Source organism: Dromiciops gliroides, chromosome 6 (assembly GCF_019393635.1).
Source record: "Dromiciops gliroides isolate mDroGli1 chromosome 6, mDroGli1.pri, whole genome shotgun sequence".
In the NCBI taxonomy this organism is placed as follows: domain Eukaryota; kingdom Metazoa; phylum Chordata; class Mammalia; order Microbiotheria; family Microbiotheriidae; genus Dromiciops; species Dromiciops gliroides.
In genome coordinates, this window is record NC_057866.1 from 84,731,980 (window position 1) to 84,746,422 (window position 14,443).

Genomic DNA, 14,443 nt, shown 5'->3' on the forward strand with positions numbered 1-14,443 from the left:
TAATTTATAATATCCCTTTCCAAGAAATGTCTTCATTCCACTTCCTTCCTTATTCCTTTCCCCTTCTAGAATACTTATTTACATGATCCTTTCTTGTTCTGTTTCTCCCATATGGTCTGAAGCTTCTTGTGGACATAAGTTGTGTTCCCACATCTAAACAACTCACCTATTAGTGCACCTGGAAATCTTCTCCCTGCTTCCCTTTCTCAATCTTTTTATCCCCTTGAAATATATTTTGATAAATCTAATTTCTAGGATATAAGAATATTAATTCATGAAAGACACAGTAGAGTTCATTTAGTGGGGTTCTATAAGCAGAATCCATAGTATCTTGCTTTCTTTGTGTTTTCCTTCTCCTATAATTATCTCTAGGGTTAAAGATTACTACTACTACTACTACTACTACTATTACTACTACTACTACTACTACTACTACTACTACTGCCACCACCACCACTATCACTACCACCACTACTACTACTACCACTACCATTACTACTACATTTTTTGTGTGTGTGACACTAAAGAACTGGAAATAAAGTAGGATCCCCCAGTGATTAGGGAATAAATTGTGGTACATTAATGCAAAGGAACATGACTGTGCTCTGACAAAAATGAATATAGAAAAGAATAGAAAAACATATATGAACTGATACAATGTGAAATAAGCAGCACCAGGAAACAATAAATGTATAACATGATCAATTCTGACCCCACTTTCTTCGGGCCACATCTATTTCATCTCCCTTTCAGGTTCCTCAATATGGTGAAGGGACCTTTGTCCCTTGTGTCTGCCAACAGCCCTTCATAGCTGTCATCCTGTCCAATTTTAAGGACCCTGTGACTAGCCCAGTTCCATATAAGCACTTAACATCAGATAGCTTTTACAAAGGAATATTTAATTCAAAGATATAGCCAGAACAAAGTATAAACATTTTTCACAACAGGTTGGAGTTATGATAAGGGGGCAGGGAAAGAACTGGGCTCACAACTGAAGTTTAATTTCCCAATAAGTTCACATCAAAAGCAAGCATCACTGCTCTTTCTGCTGGGCTGCAGTCCCAGGCCCTTGTTCCTCAAGGTGTTGCTCCTGGGCAATATCTGACCTGGATTCCTGGGTTTCCAGATCCCTGTTGTTCATGCTCTTGGCTTAGATTGTATACTCCATATTCTGCACCTAGAATAGAAAAGAAATAAATGAAAAGGCCAAAGACCTAGGCCCATTTCTTGGTGGTCATATGACCCTGGGGGGTGGGAAAGTTTCATACCCCTTCTCTTTACAGTGTGGTTCTCTCACTAGAAATCATTGGTGAAGGAGTTACCTCACTCCTTCAGATCCAACTGTAGCAAAATTCCCTGATGATGCTGTCCTACCTATAATTTTTCATGTCCTCCATTTTGACTCCTATATAGCCCCTGTTAATCTTTCTCCCAGGTATGCGTCCAGAGTCTCAACTTCTCACCTTGCTCTTGTGGGAGGTAGACCCAAAAACCACAAGCCAAGCTGGTAGAATCTCCCAAAAATCAACCACACCACAAAAAAAAAAAAATCATTGTAATATTCCTATCTCAACCCTGTCTACTCCTGTGATGGGTCCACAGCACCTCCTCTCAGATGGTGAGACCATTGCCCTCTCTGTGACATAAGCTTTATCTATCCATCTTCCTGCTATGTCAACTGGAGGGAGGGAAATGGATAATTCTCCACTTTTCTTCTCAAGTCCTGACTACTATTTCCTCAGACTCCTCTGTCCCTACCTCTCCCCTCTTTCCACCCAAAAAGAATTCCTCTGTATTATCCCACCAAGAATATTGATTTACTGGATGAGAACTTTTGTCCCTGAAATATTAATTTACATTTTCCTTCTACTCTCACCATTTTTTACTCTCATGTGTTTTCCTTGTTTCTTAGATTCTTTGGCTCTGAGATGCTTTCACTGGTCACTCAATGTGTTGTGGATATTCTGTTTTTTTTAAACAAGAGAAAAAACACACACCCCAACCACATTGACCTTATCTAGTTTTGAATACATTAAAACATTTCATACTTTTTTTTCCTTCTGTGCTATCTGAACCTGTTTATTTGTACTTTAACAAATCTACAAGCTGAGTATTCTGCTTATTGCTCCATGCTTTTTTTTTTGTTGTTGTTGTTCATTTGTCTTTTGTTTTCTTGGTGAGGCAATTGGGGTTAAATGACTTGCCCAGGGTCACACAGCTAGTAAGTGTCAAGTGTCTGAGGCCGGATTTGAACTCAGGTCCTCCTGAATCCAGGACAGTGCTTTATCCACTGCGCCATCTAGCTGCCCCATTGCTCCGTGCTTTTTAAGGAGATTCTCAAATTCTTCCCTTTTACTAAATAAATTAACTATCCTCATTAATGATTATTCTCAAAGCTTTGTAAGATGTTACTTTTCTGTTATTCTTTTGTGTGTGTGTGTGTGTGTGAGAGAGAGAGAGAGAGAGAGAGAAAGAGAGAGAGAGAGAGAGAGAGAGAGAGAGAGAGAGAGAGAGAGAGAGAGAGAGAGAGAGAGAGAGGCAATTGGGGTTAAGTGACTTGACCAGGGTCACACAGCTAGTAATTATTAAGTGTCTGAGGCTGGATTTGAACTCAGGTTCTCCTGAATCCAGGGCCAGTGCTCTATCTACTGCGCGACCTAGCTGCCCCACTTTTCTGTTATTATTTGCTTTTTAGAATATCATATTCTAATTTTTCTATTGATTTCCTGTAATTAAAATTTATCTATGTTATTCTGAGTCATTTTCCTTAGAATGTGAAAGGGCTTTGATGTTTATCTGTATCATCTGTTGACTGGCAGTGTAATCCAAAAGTCTAACTAAAATGCTTCTGGGTGAGTTAAATTTGGGGTATCTTTCTGTAATAGGTCTCAGGATTCTCTTAAGTTGTTCTTTGTCACTTGTTTCCAACATTTCTGAGGATTTTTCCTGTATGGTTTCCTGAAGTATGGTATTTACATAAGTTTTCCCCTTATTTCTGAAAGACCTATACTATTTAGATTAATTTACTTTCATTCCATCTTCAAGTTGAATATTCTTGTTTTGTAGAGCTCTTCTGTGTTTATAAAATCATATATTTTGCTTAATTTCCTTTATGTCTTTACATTTTGGTGACCTAATTTTGTCATTTTTCTTTTCAGAGGATCTTTTTGTTTTGAAAAAATGACTGCCTTGTGTTCTAAATTTCCTATTCTTTTAAAAAATTATTATTTATTTCAAACTTTTTTTCTTTTAAATTTTGAGTCTGAAATTCTTTATCTCCCACCCACTGCCTCCCATACCCACTGGTAAGATAAAGAATATGATGTCAATTCTATACGTGAAATAATGCAAATCACATTTCCATATTAGCTATATTTCTTTTAAACAGCAAGAAAAATAAAGAAAATGAGAACATTTTATTTCAGTTAATTCTCAGAATTCATCATTACTCTCTGTGGAAGTGAATGGCATTTTGTCATCACGAATCTTTTGGAATTGTTTTGGATCACTGTATTTATCAGAGTACCCAAGGGTTTCACAGTTGATAATCATTACATTACTTTTGCTATGCACAATGATCTCGTTTCTCCTCACTTCACTTTGTATCAGTTCATATAGGTCTTGCCATGTTTTTTCTGAAACTTACCCCATCATTTCCTATAGCATAATAGTACTCTCTCACAAAAATATGCCACAACTTGTTCAGTCATTCCCTCAATTTCCAATTCTATGCCACCACAAGAAAAAAGAAGTGCTATAATTATTTTTGTAAACATGGGTCCTTTTCCTTTTTCTTTGATTTCTGGGATATAGACCTTGTAGTGGTTTTGCTGTACCAAAAGGTATGCATGGCTTTATAGCCCTGTGGGCCTGGTTTCAAATTGTTCTCCAGAATGGTTGGACTAGTTCATTATTCCACTAACATTTCATTAGTGTACCTATTTTTCTTTCATCCCTTCTAGCATTTGTCATCTCTAATAAGCGTGAGGTGGTACCTCAGAGTTATCACTAATCAATAGTGAATACTTTTTCATGACTTTAAATTTGATTTCTTCTGAAAACTGCCTGTTTATATCCTTTGACCATTTATCAATTAGAGAATGGCTCTTTATAAATTTGATTCAGCTTTATACTCAGTATACATTTGAGAAAAGAGGTCTTTATCAGAAGCTTGCTGTAAAAAAATTCTATATTACTTCATCTATGGTACCTTTTAACCAAATGTAATTTTGCTGATTATCTTTTAATTAGGTCTATTTTTACTTTTGCTTTGTCTGAGATCATGATTGCTTCCCCTGCCTTTTTTTTTTAAGCTGAAGCATATTAGATTCTGCTCCAGCCCTCTAATTCTCTGTCTTTCTGTTTAAAGTGTCTCTTGTAAACAAAATATTTTTGGATTCTGGTTTCCAACCATTTTACTATCCACTTCTATTTTATGAGGAAGCTCATCTGATTCCCATTCATAACTATGATTACTGTATTTTTCTCTCTACAAATTGTTTTTTTTCTCTCTCTCCCCTCAAAAGCCTTCTAACTATTGCCTTCCTTAATATCTGTCCTCTCTTTTTTCATCTTCCCCTTTCTCTTATCCTCCCCCCCTCCTATTTCCCTATTGTGTAAATTATATTTCTATATATGACTGGATGTGTGTATGTGTAGGTAGGTGGGTGGATGGATGAATGAATGAATGGATGTATACTTCCCTCTTTGGACCAATTCTGATGAGAGTAAGAATCAAGCATTGCCTACCACCCCACCCCCATTTCCCCCTTCCTTGCTCATCTCCTTTATGTGAGAACTTTTCCCATATTCTAACTCTCCTTTCCCCCTTCTCCCAGAGCATACCTCTTTCTTACCCCTTCATTTTTTTTTTGAGATCATTACAACTTAATTGACTCCTATCTATGCCCTCTATGTACACTCATTTTAACTGCCCTAATACTAATGATAACATTCATTTGTTCAGTCATTTTTCAGTAATGCCTGACCCTTCATGACTCCATTTGGAGGGTTTTTTGGGCAGAAATATTGGGGTGGTTTGCTATTTACTTCTCTAGCTCATTTTATAGATGAGGAGGCAAACAGGGTTATGTGACTTGCCCAGAGTCACATAGCTGATAAGTGTCTGAGGTGAGGTGAGGTGTGAACTCAGGAAGACTTCCTGACTCTAGGTTTGGCATTCTATGCACTTGCACCACCTAGCTGCCCTCAAAATTCTTAGGAGTTACTTGTACCTTCCCTTTAAAATACTCTTGAGTCTTATGTCAGGTCTTATATTCAGCTCTGGCTTTTTTTTTAAAATCAGGAATGCTTGAAAGTCCTGTGGTTTATTAGTTGTCAATATCTTCTTAATCACCTTTATTGGCAGAAGTACCACCTTTCACCTTTACTATTCTTTTAACTTATTCTTTTTTTGTGAGGCAATTGGGGTTAAGTGACTTGCCTAGCGACACACAGCTAGTAAGTATTAAGTGTCTGAGGCTGGATTTGAACTCAGGTCCTCCTGATTCCAGGGCCAGTGCTCTATCCACTGTGCCACCTAGCTGCCCCTAGTCCTGTGGTTTATTAAATATCCATTTTTCCCTTGAAGTGTTACAATCAGTTTTGCTGGGTAGCTTATTCTTGGTTGAAATCCTAGCTCTTTTGTGTTCCAGAATATCATATTCCAAACCCTCTGAAAGCCACTAAATCTTGTGTGATCCTGACTGTGGCTCCATGAGATCTAATTTTTTTTTTCTTTCTAGCTGTTTGCAGTATTTTCTTATTGACCTGGGAGTTCTGGAATTTGGCTATAATCCTGAGAGTTTTCATTTTGGAATCTCTTTCAGATATAATCAGTAGATTATTTCAATTTCTATTTTATTCTCTGGATCTAAGCTATCAGAGCAGTTTTCCTTGATAACTATAAGATATATAGGCTCTTTTTGTTTATCATGGCTTTCAAGTAATCCAATAATTCTTAAAATATCTCTTCTTTATCTATTTTCCAGGTCAGTTGTTTTTCTGATGAGATATTTTATATTTTCATCTATTTTTCTTTTAATTTTTTGACTTTGTTTTATTGTTTCTTCATATTTCATGGAGTCATTAGCTTCCACTTGCCCAATTCTAATTTTTAAGAAATTATTTTCTTCAGTGAAATTTTGTAGTACCTCCTTTTCTATTTTGGCAATTCTGCTTATTAAGGTATTATTTTCTTCAGTGAATTTTTATGTCTCTTTTGCCATTTGGTTAATTCTGTTTTAAGGTGTTATTTTCTTCAGTATTTTTGTGTCTCTTTTGCCAAGCTGTTAATTTTCTTCTCATAATTTTCTTGCATCATTCTCATTTCTTTTCCCAATTTTTCCTCTATCATTTTTATCCCTGTAAGTCTTCTGGGATATTCTTTTTGGGCTTGAGTCCAATTAGCATTTTCTTGGAGGCTTTGTTTCTTGCTGTTTTCACACTGTTGTCTTCTTCTGTGTTTATATCTTGGTCTTCCCTGCCACAGTAGTATCTTCTTTATAGTCAAGTTTTTTTGTTGCTGTTATTAATTTTCTAGCCTATTTCTTGACTTTGAACTTTATGATAAAGTTGGGCTCTGATCATCTAGGGAAACACTATCCCAAACTTCAGGCTTTTTCATGCTGGTGTTTTCAGAGCTAGTTCTGAGGATCTGCAAGTTTTTGGTGCTTCCAAGGTGGTGTGATCTTGGAAGAAGTGTGATCATTGCTCCCCTGGTCTGTGTCCTGGTCTTTACCCAGGAAAGGTCCTTAGTCCCATGCAGTCACAAGTGCTAGTGTTCATCTTTGCCTTGGAATTGGCCCCTGCTCTCTTTTGATCAACCACAAGTGCTCCTCTCTGTTCTGGAATTTCAACCCAGAACTGCATATGGGGAAGAGTTTTCAATCAGTGCCAGCAAAAGGTTCCCTGTAATTCCTTTCTGACCAGTTGTCTGACCCCTTTACCATCTCTGGGCTAAGAATTCCTGAAGCTGCTGCTGCTGTTGCCAGATGTGTAAGCTCCAGACAGGTCTCCACCCTGATGCCACAAACTTCTACTGTCCTCCTAAGTTTTCTCTGTCTGGAAAAAATATTTTGCCTTGACCTTTGGCTGACTCTGCCACACCAAAATTTAATCCCAGGTGTTATTTTAAAGTTGTTTGGAGAAGAATGTTGAGAGCATTCGACTGAGTAGCCTCTAATCTGTTATATTCTAAATTCTCTACACTTATAAAATTTAGTGATTTCTCCTTTTAGAGCTTTTATTTCTGTCCTTATTTCCTTAATCTCTTCCCTGACAAATGATGATCCAGCCTCTGATCAAGGGCCTCCAGTTAAAGGGGAAACCACTAATTCCTGTGGCAGCTCATTTTATTTTCATATAGATCAAATTGTTAGAAAACTTTTTCTCATAGAAGTAAAACTTGCCTGTCAGAAACTTTCACACATTATGCTTTTTTTGCTTACTGAGGCCAAGGACAAGGCTAATCCCACAAATCAACAAATGCATGAAGATAACTATCATGCTCCTCCCCCTCTTCTCCATCTTAAATATCTTCAATTCCTTTAATATTTTCTCATATACTATAGCTTCCAGTGTCCCAATATCTTGGTTACATTCTTTCATGCTTCTAGGTTACCAATACTCAAGCATTCAGATTATTATTATTCATGTGAGGATTCTCTCCAATGATGAAAACTGCAACTCATAGTTGCCCATCAGGATGATTTTTATCCATGTCTGGCTGTTAGGGCTCTGCCTCAAATTTTTCTGATATCCCAAAGATATTAATGAAGTATGCAAGGTATCCATTAATTATTTCTCTCACAACACGATCAATTCATTTTCTTTTTTTTTTTTATCACATTTCCTAAATGACATCCTTTACAATTCATCTCCTTGATAATTCTTTGATTGTAATACATTAGAGGCCTTTCCTGTTCTCTGGGTTATTCTCAACTTCAACTCTTCGGAGACTAGATCAATTAAAGAAAACTCTCATTAAAAAAATAGACCTTTGCTTTAGGGAGATGTTGGGGTAATTAAAAACATTTGTAATTTCCCAAAGATGATCTATCCCACCTTTCTCCACCTCAACAAGTTTGGGACTAGCTCATTGTCCATTTGTACTGTGTCCAAAATTAGACAGAGGATAGATAGCTGGATGGACAAACATAAACATATACTGTTATGCATATTGATTGATACTAATAGAAGTTATCCATCCAATTGCATATTATAATCTGAAAAAATAATCTTCATTCACCTGTAAATTACATTTTTTGGCGTAGATTAAGCAAGATGATCATTAAGAACTCTTCCAACTCTATTCTGATTCTGAGGTGACTATGCATCAAATGTACAGATTCTATAGTACAGTTTCAGATTGTTATGGTAAGTATATCTTGAACAATGGATCTCATCACAGAAACACAATATGCTTGGTTTTCGAAGTTAAAAATGAGCCAAACACTGTTTTGCAGTAGTTTATTGATCTCTGTTAAAGATTGACTAATTTGACACTCTGCCTCCACTAAATTAACCCGTTATTTGGTAGAACAGACTTGTTTTATGCACTTCATATAGGCATAGTCCCTGTGACTTTATAGTACAGTGACAAACTTTTAGCAATTCAGAGGTGAAAAAGGTCTTAAGAGATTATCAATTCAAAGAATGAAAGACCTGAGACCCAGAAAGGATCTCATCACATGCCTAAGTTTACTCAGCCATCAGATATTGACACAGCTATCATCAGGATTCAGCTTCTGATTCCCAGGTCAATGCCCAAGATATTTATTTTGACTTTAACACTTTGCCTGGTCACATGTGAAGAGTGTTATATCATTAATTTTGATTCATTTGACTCTATCAGACAAAAGAACTTTATGAACCTAAGCTGTGAATATAATTTGTCTAACTTTCCAATTAAGTTGGTTTATTTTACTCCTGCTGAAAAATCCTATCTTGTTTATCCTATTTCTCATAGCACTTTGTATAGCCCCATACTTGGTACCTAACTCAGTCTACTTTGTATCATACTTGTGTCTTATTCTTTATGTTACATAATAAGCTTTTTATGATCAGGGACTATGCAGTTTGTTTTTTATCTTTACATTCCTATTGCCTAACAGTAGGCCTTGAAAATAGTAGATGTATAATAAATCTTTTTTGAATTAACTTGAATTGAGTGGTACTGAAATTCTTCATTATTCTGATAAAAAGTATTATAGGCCCATTGGTGATCCACTGTACTTAGCTGTTGTAAAACCTACAAAGATAGTAGTATTGACTAGGCAAAGAATATAAAACCTCTTAGTACCCATAAAAAAACAACAATGTTGATAACATATGCTAAATTTGTTGTAGTTCGAAAATGCTTTACACACATCTCCCTTCTGAGCCTGAGTATCTTCATCTATAAAAAGGTATATAATAATAATCACACTACCTATTTCAACAGATTGTCATGAAAAATCAGGAGATAAAAAAGAGGCCAAAGTCATGCAGATTGATGCAAAGCCAGAACTTAAACTCTAGTTCTGCTGTTTGTTCTTACAGCTGACTCTGCTTGTTTTAACAGCTGAAAATTTATTTTTCCTTAATCCATTTCATGTGTCAAAGAAAATAAACTAAGTCATTCAGTGTTGTGTTTAACTATCAGCTCTGTTAGGAATAATATTTTTATTAGAAAATATTCAAACAGCTCTTTGGAGGATGATCACCCAACAGGGATTCCTGTCAACTATACCAAGCTGTACCCCTTAACAAAAGTCTGAGCCTTATATACTCTTGTCGAAAATTCTCATGGAAAGTTCTATTAATAGTCTCATCCTGTTGGATTCTTACATTAAAGCTACAATTTAGGAGTAAAATGTTTATTAAATAGAAAAGGAACTTAAATCTAAATTAGATTTTTTCATATTAAATCATAAGTCAGTATCATACAGCTTCAAGGTCTTCCAGAATGAAGTTACTGTAAATCACAAAGGTTAAGACAATAGTAGTTTTATTCACTGAATTCTCAATTGTATATATAAAAATGTCTTCTGATATCTATATTGTAGAATTTGCATATAGGCTATTTTGCTTTGGTTAACAATTAATAGCTTATATATTTTGCTTCTGCACATAGGTTTATAGATTTAGAGTTAGAAGGAAATTCAGAAGTCATCTAGTGAAACTACTTCACTACACACATTAAAATAAGTGGGTTTGATGATGATGATGGCCCTTATATATTTATATAGCACTTACTATGTGCCAGATATTGTGCTTAGTGCTTAAATTATCTCATTTGATCCTCATAACCACCTTGGGAGGTACATGCTCTTATTACCCCCATTTTACAAATGAAGAAACCTAAACAAACAGAAGGGAAGGGCCTTGCCCAAGGTCACATAGCTAGTAAGTGTCTAAGACTGGATTTGAATTCAGTTCTTACTAATTCCAGGGTTGGCGCTCTATCCACTATGCCACCTACATGCCCCAAGTTCACACACTTAGTAAATATCAAAGGCAGAATTTGAAACCAGGTCCTCTTATTCCAGAACCAGTGTTGTTTCCATTTTATCATACTACTTTGCTCTTAAGGAACCTGCTAAGCTGGTAGTTAACTTGGGCTGGCAGTATCTTAAGTCAGATGGCTGGGGCAAGAGGGAAAAGTAATTCTACTAGGGGGAAAAGATGGGTTTCCTGTGTCATTCCCTCCTTTCTCTACTCCTGAGGGTAAGGATGAGTTTTGATTGTCTAGCACCCAATAGGAAAAAGATCACATGTGGTTAAGAACCCTAGTTAGTTCTATGGTTCTGGGGAGCTTGAGACATTAGAAAAGACAAAATGTTTGTTGTCCAGTCATGCCCTACTCTTTTTGTCACCCCATTTGGGGTTTTCTTGGCAAAGATACTGGAATGATTTGCCATTTCCTTCTGCAGCTCATTTTACAGATGAAGAACAGGGATGAACAAAATGACTTGACCAAGGTCACACAGATAGTAATTGTCTGAGGCTGGATTTGAACTCAAGTAGATGAGTCTTCCTGACTCCAGGCCCAGCACTTTATCCACTGTACCACCTAGCAGCCAAGAAAAGATATAGTACCCTGAAATATAACATGCTAAGAACACTGAACTGCATTCAAGCTAAAGTTGGGAGGATTATTCAGAAGGGGGTCACATTTGAGTTTAGAGTTCACTGGACAGAATGGTCCAAGAGGTAACATTACTTAATGACTTTCAGTTCTATCTTTTGACCATAGTCCTTCCAGATAATACAGGACCCAGGCAGTCTAGATTCCTTTAAACCTTCATTTCTGACCTGGCCCATATGAATAAAGGGAATCTACCTAACATTATTTATCCTTCTCCTTAGTTAAAAAAAAAATAGCCCACATAAGGTCTCAGATAACTTTAGAACTTTGGCTCTTATTGATGAGGTCCCCAAAACTTTAATACATTGCCCTCTTCTCTACATTGCAGGGGTATTCCTAAAGGACAAGAGGTATCTCTCTAAAGTCATAAGCTTGCTTATACCACTAACAGTGTGCTTCCTTCATGATTATCTCTTCAGAATCAATTTGGTCATCCAACCTTAAGTAAAGAAGTTAAGTAGCCTTAAGTACTAAAAGGTCATAATAAGAAATAAGTACAAAACATCCAAAGTCTGTGACACATTCTCCCACCAATATTTAGAGAATCCAGGGGAAAGTGGGCTCAACCTTAGAGAACACATGCAGCAAAGGGAGAACTCATAGTTCTGGGATACTACAAGTCCTTTTCTCCCATTTGTAGTGTGCTCAAGAAGTTCCCTGGTGAATTTCATCTGCCTATCCTTGGCTCCTAATGCAGATACTACTGCAAGTTCATGCTAGAACATGAGTGGAAAGGATCTCCACTTGCCAAAGGGGAAAGGGAGGGAAGAAGATTTAATGAAAGAGATTTGACCAAGGGTTTTCACCCCCAGGTAGTTCTTCCCCAGGTATGTGCTAGAAAGACACAATTCCTCCAATTTCTGAAATCAATCCCTTCTCAGTTTAATCATTTAAAAATGATCCTTCAGGTGTGGCCAACTTTTTGAACCTGATTCTTGTATAATGTCATCCCAGTTGGAAGGGTGTTTAGTACTTAGTCTAAGGCCTATAAGTAATTGATTGATAGAGATAATTCTTAACTAGTTAAAGTATCAAAGCAAAATGAGCTAGGGTGGTCTCCACCTCACCTTTTGCTTATTGTCTTCAGAAAATCTCCTGGAATCTTTGACACAAGTCTTATGTTGGATAGCCTTTTACTGACTTCTGCATCTCAAATGTCTTGCCTAGTACTTGGTACTAGAGTCTGGGAAGGGTCTATGCGAAACAGTTCCTACTCAAACATGAAAATAACTCAACATATATATATATATATATATATATATATATATAGGTACAACTTGACAGCTTGGTTTTAATGTAGCAACACAGGCCCACTAGGGACTGCAATTCTTGCCCTCTCCTTCTCTCAAGAATAGACTGCACTAACATTGGTTCAGTTGGTTGTCATCAGCTTCAACAATGGATACATTTTCCTCTACCTCCCTCATTTAAGCAACCCATCTATGCTGGACCTCAACACACAGAGACCATGTTTAATCACTATCTAACTTTAAAGGAAATTCAAAATATCAGTCCAGTTCTTTATATCTCTTGAGTTCTCCAAGAACCTGAAGTATTTGTTGAATTTGCTAAACTAAATCATTTGGCCTGTCTTGGACATGGTTTGTAATTATGAATAATTTTAAATGATTTTTTTTTGTATTTCAGAAATTCGACTCAGTAAATGATATAATCGAGTACCACAAATACTTCCCAATTGTGCTTATTGATGGTAAAGACCAAACAGGAACCCACCGAGAGCACTGCTACCTCAAACAGCCTCTCTCGCCCAACAGAATCTATTCATCCTAAGAGGGAATGAGGTCTTCGTTTTACCTTTATTTCAATAGATCTGGTATCCATGACATTCTGCAAAGAGTTCAAAAAATGACCAGTTGATTTCATTATGAGTGGAAGATGGACATTCTCCAGTAAGAACTGGAAATACGTACTCGGAAAATGTCTCCTTAACAGCATACATAATATCCAAAAACCATTAAACTGGAGAATGAAGAATTATAATCTAAAACTCTTGGTTTAGAAATTTCTACTGTTTTGGTGATGTCGAAATAAGAATACAGAACTCAGTAACATCTTTGATTCAAAGCTTACTGATAGAAATCTACAAAAACCCTCTCTACAAGTAGATTTTGAGACATACAGATCAGGGAAAGCAACCCCTAGAAGAGTCCAGCCATCCTCACTCATTGATGACACTATTCTACCTATGGAGCAGGCAATTCAGTCTAGCTGAAGTTGCAAAGCACCCAGAAGAAGAGAAAGGAGGAGGAAGCATGTACCAGGAGAGTCAAGCCACCAGCACAATCTCCCCCAAGATCCCAATAAAGTTAGCTCAGGACTTTAAAGCTAAGGGCCCTATACAATGTAAACCACTGCCTCTGCTTCCAGTCTGGCCCCCTGCAGCCATTATTGAAGACAGCAGTCACTGTGAAGAAGAGATTCACCTTCCTCATCACTACTAAGTGATGATCAATTGCCCCCGACAAGAAAGTAAGACCAAGAATCCTGGGATTGAGAGCTGCCCCGACATCTACCACGGGTACTGCTTCTAGTTTATTCTCCAAAGCCATTATCCTATAAATCAAACCCTATGGAGATAGGACCTGATGAATACTTCTGTAGGAGGTGCAGGTCAATCACCATGGACCAGTGTCCATGAATCAAACTGGAGCCGCAACAGCTACTGAAGGCCCCAGCTCTCTTCTGATGATGTAGATCTTGTCCAGGCTAAAATTGAGGGTGATGGTAACTAACTAGCTCCTTCTCCACTAAAGTTGTTGGCACTGTCATAAGTTTCAAAATCAGGAAGAGATACAGTTTTCTCAGTGGAAATCACATTTAAAAATATACATCAACACCTGCTTTGATGATGTACCCCAAGGACAAGAGAACCTGTCCATCTAACTTGTAGATGAAATACAACAGAATGAGAGTTCCTTGAGAGCAGGGACTACCTCTGCTTTTCATTTATATCCCTAACACCAAACACAGTGTCCTGCATGACTTTTCTTTCACTTATTATAGATTTAAAATAGAGTAATTATAATAAGATTTGGTAGACAGAAGACAAATAACAACCACAACTGTGACTGTAATGTAAGAGAATCAGGAGAGACCTCCTACAGGTGACAGCATTTGAGTTGGACCCTTGAGGAAACTAAGTATTCTACAACAATAAGATGAGGAGAGAGTACATTCCAGATCTGGGAGACACAGAGATGGGTGATAGAATGTCAATTATGGGGAATACCAAATTAGGCAGGATGGCTAGCACCTGGAGTTTGTAAATACAGTAGGATGAACTTAGCTATAAAA

General features: G+C 37.0%; 1 protein-coding gene across 1 annotated transcript in view; it reads left to right on the forward strand.

Moving 5' to 3' along the window:
• The window catches only part of CLNK (cytokine dependent hematopoietic cell linker), a 216,025-nt gene extending 202,014 nt beyond the window's left edge, over positions 1–14,011 (forward strand). Inside the window, exon 23 of the mRNA XM_043972224.1 lies at positions 12,776–14,011. Coding sequence (XP_043828159.1) covers positions 12,776–12,919 — 144 coding nt within the window. The 3' untranslated portion in view covers positions 12,920–14,011. The remainder of the gene's footprint in view (positions 1–12,775) is intronic.
• Positions 14,012–14,443: the final 432 nt, after the last annotated feature.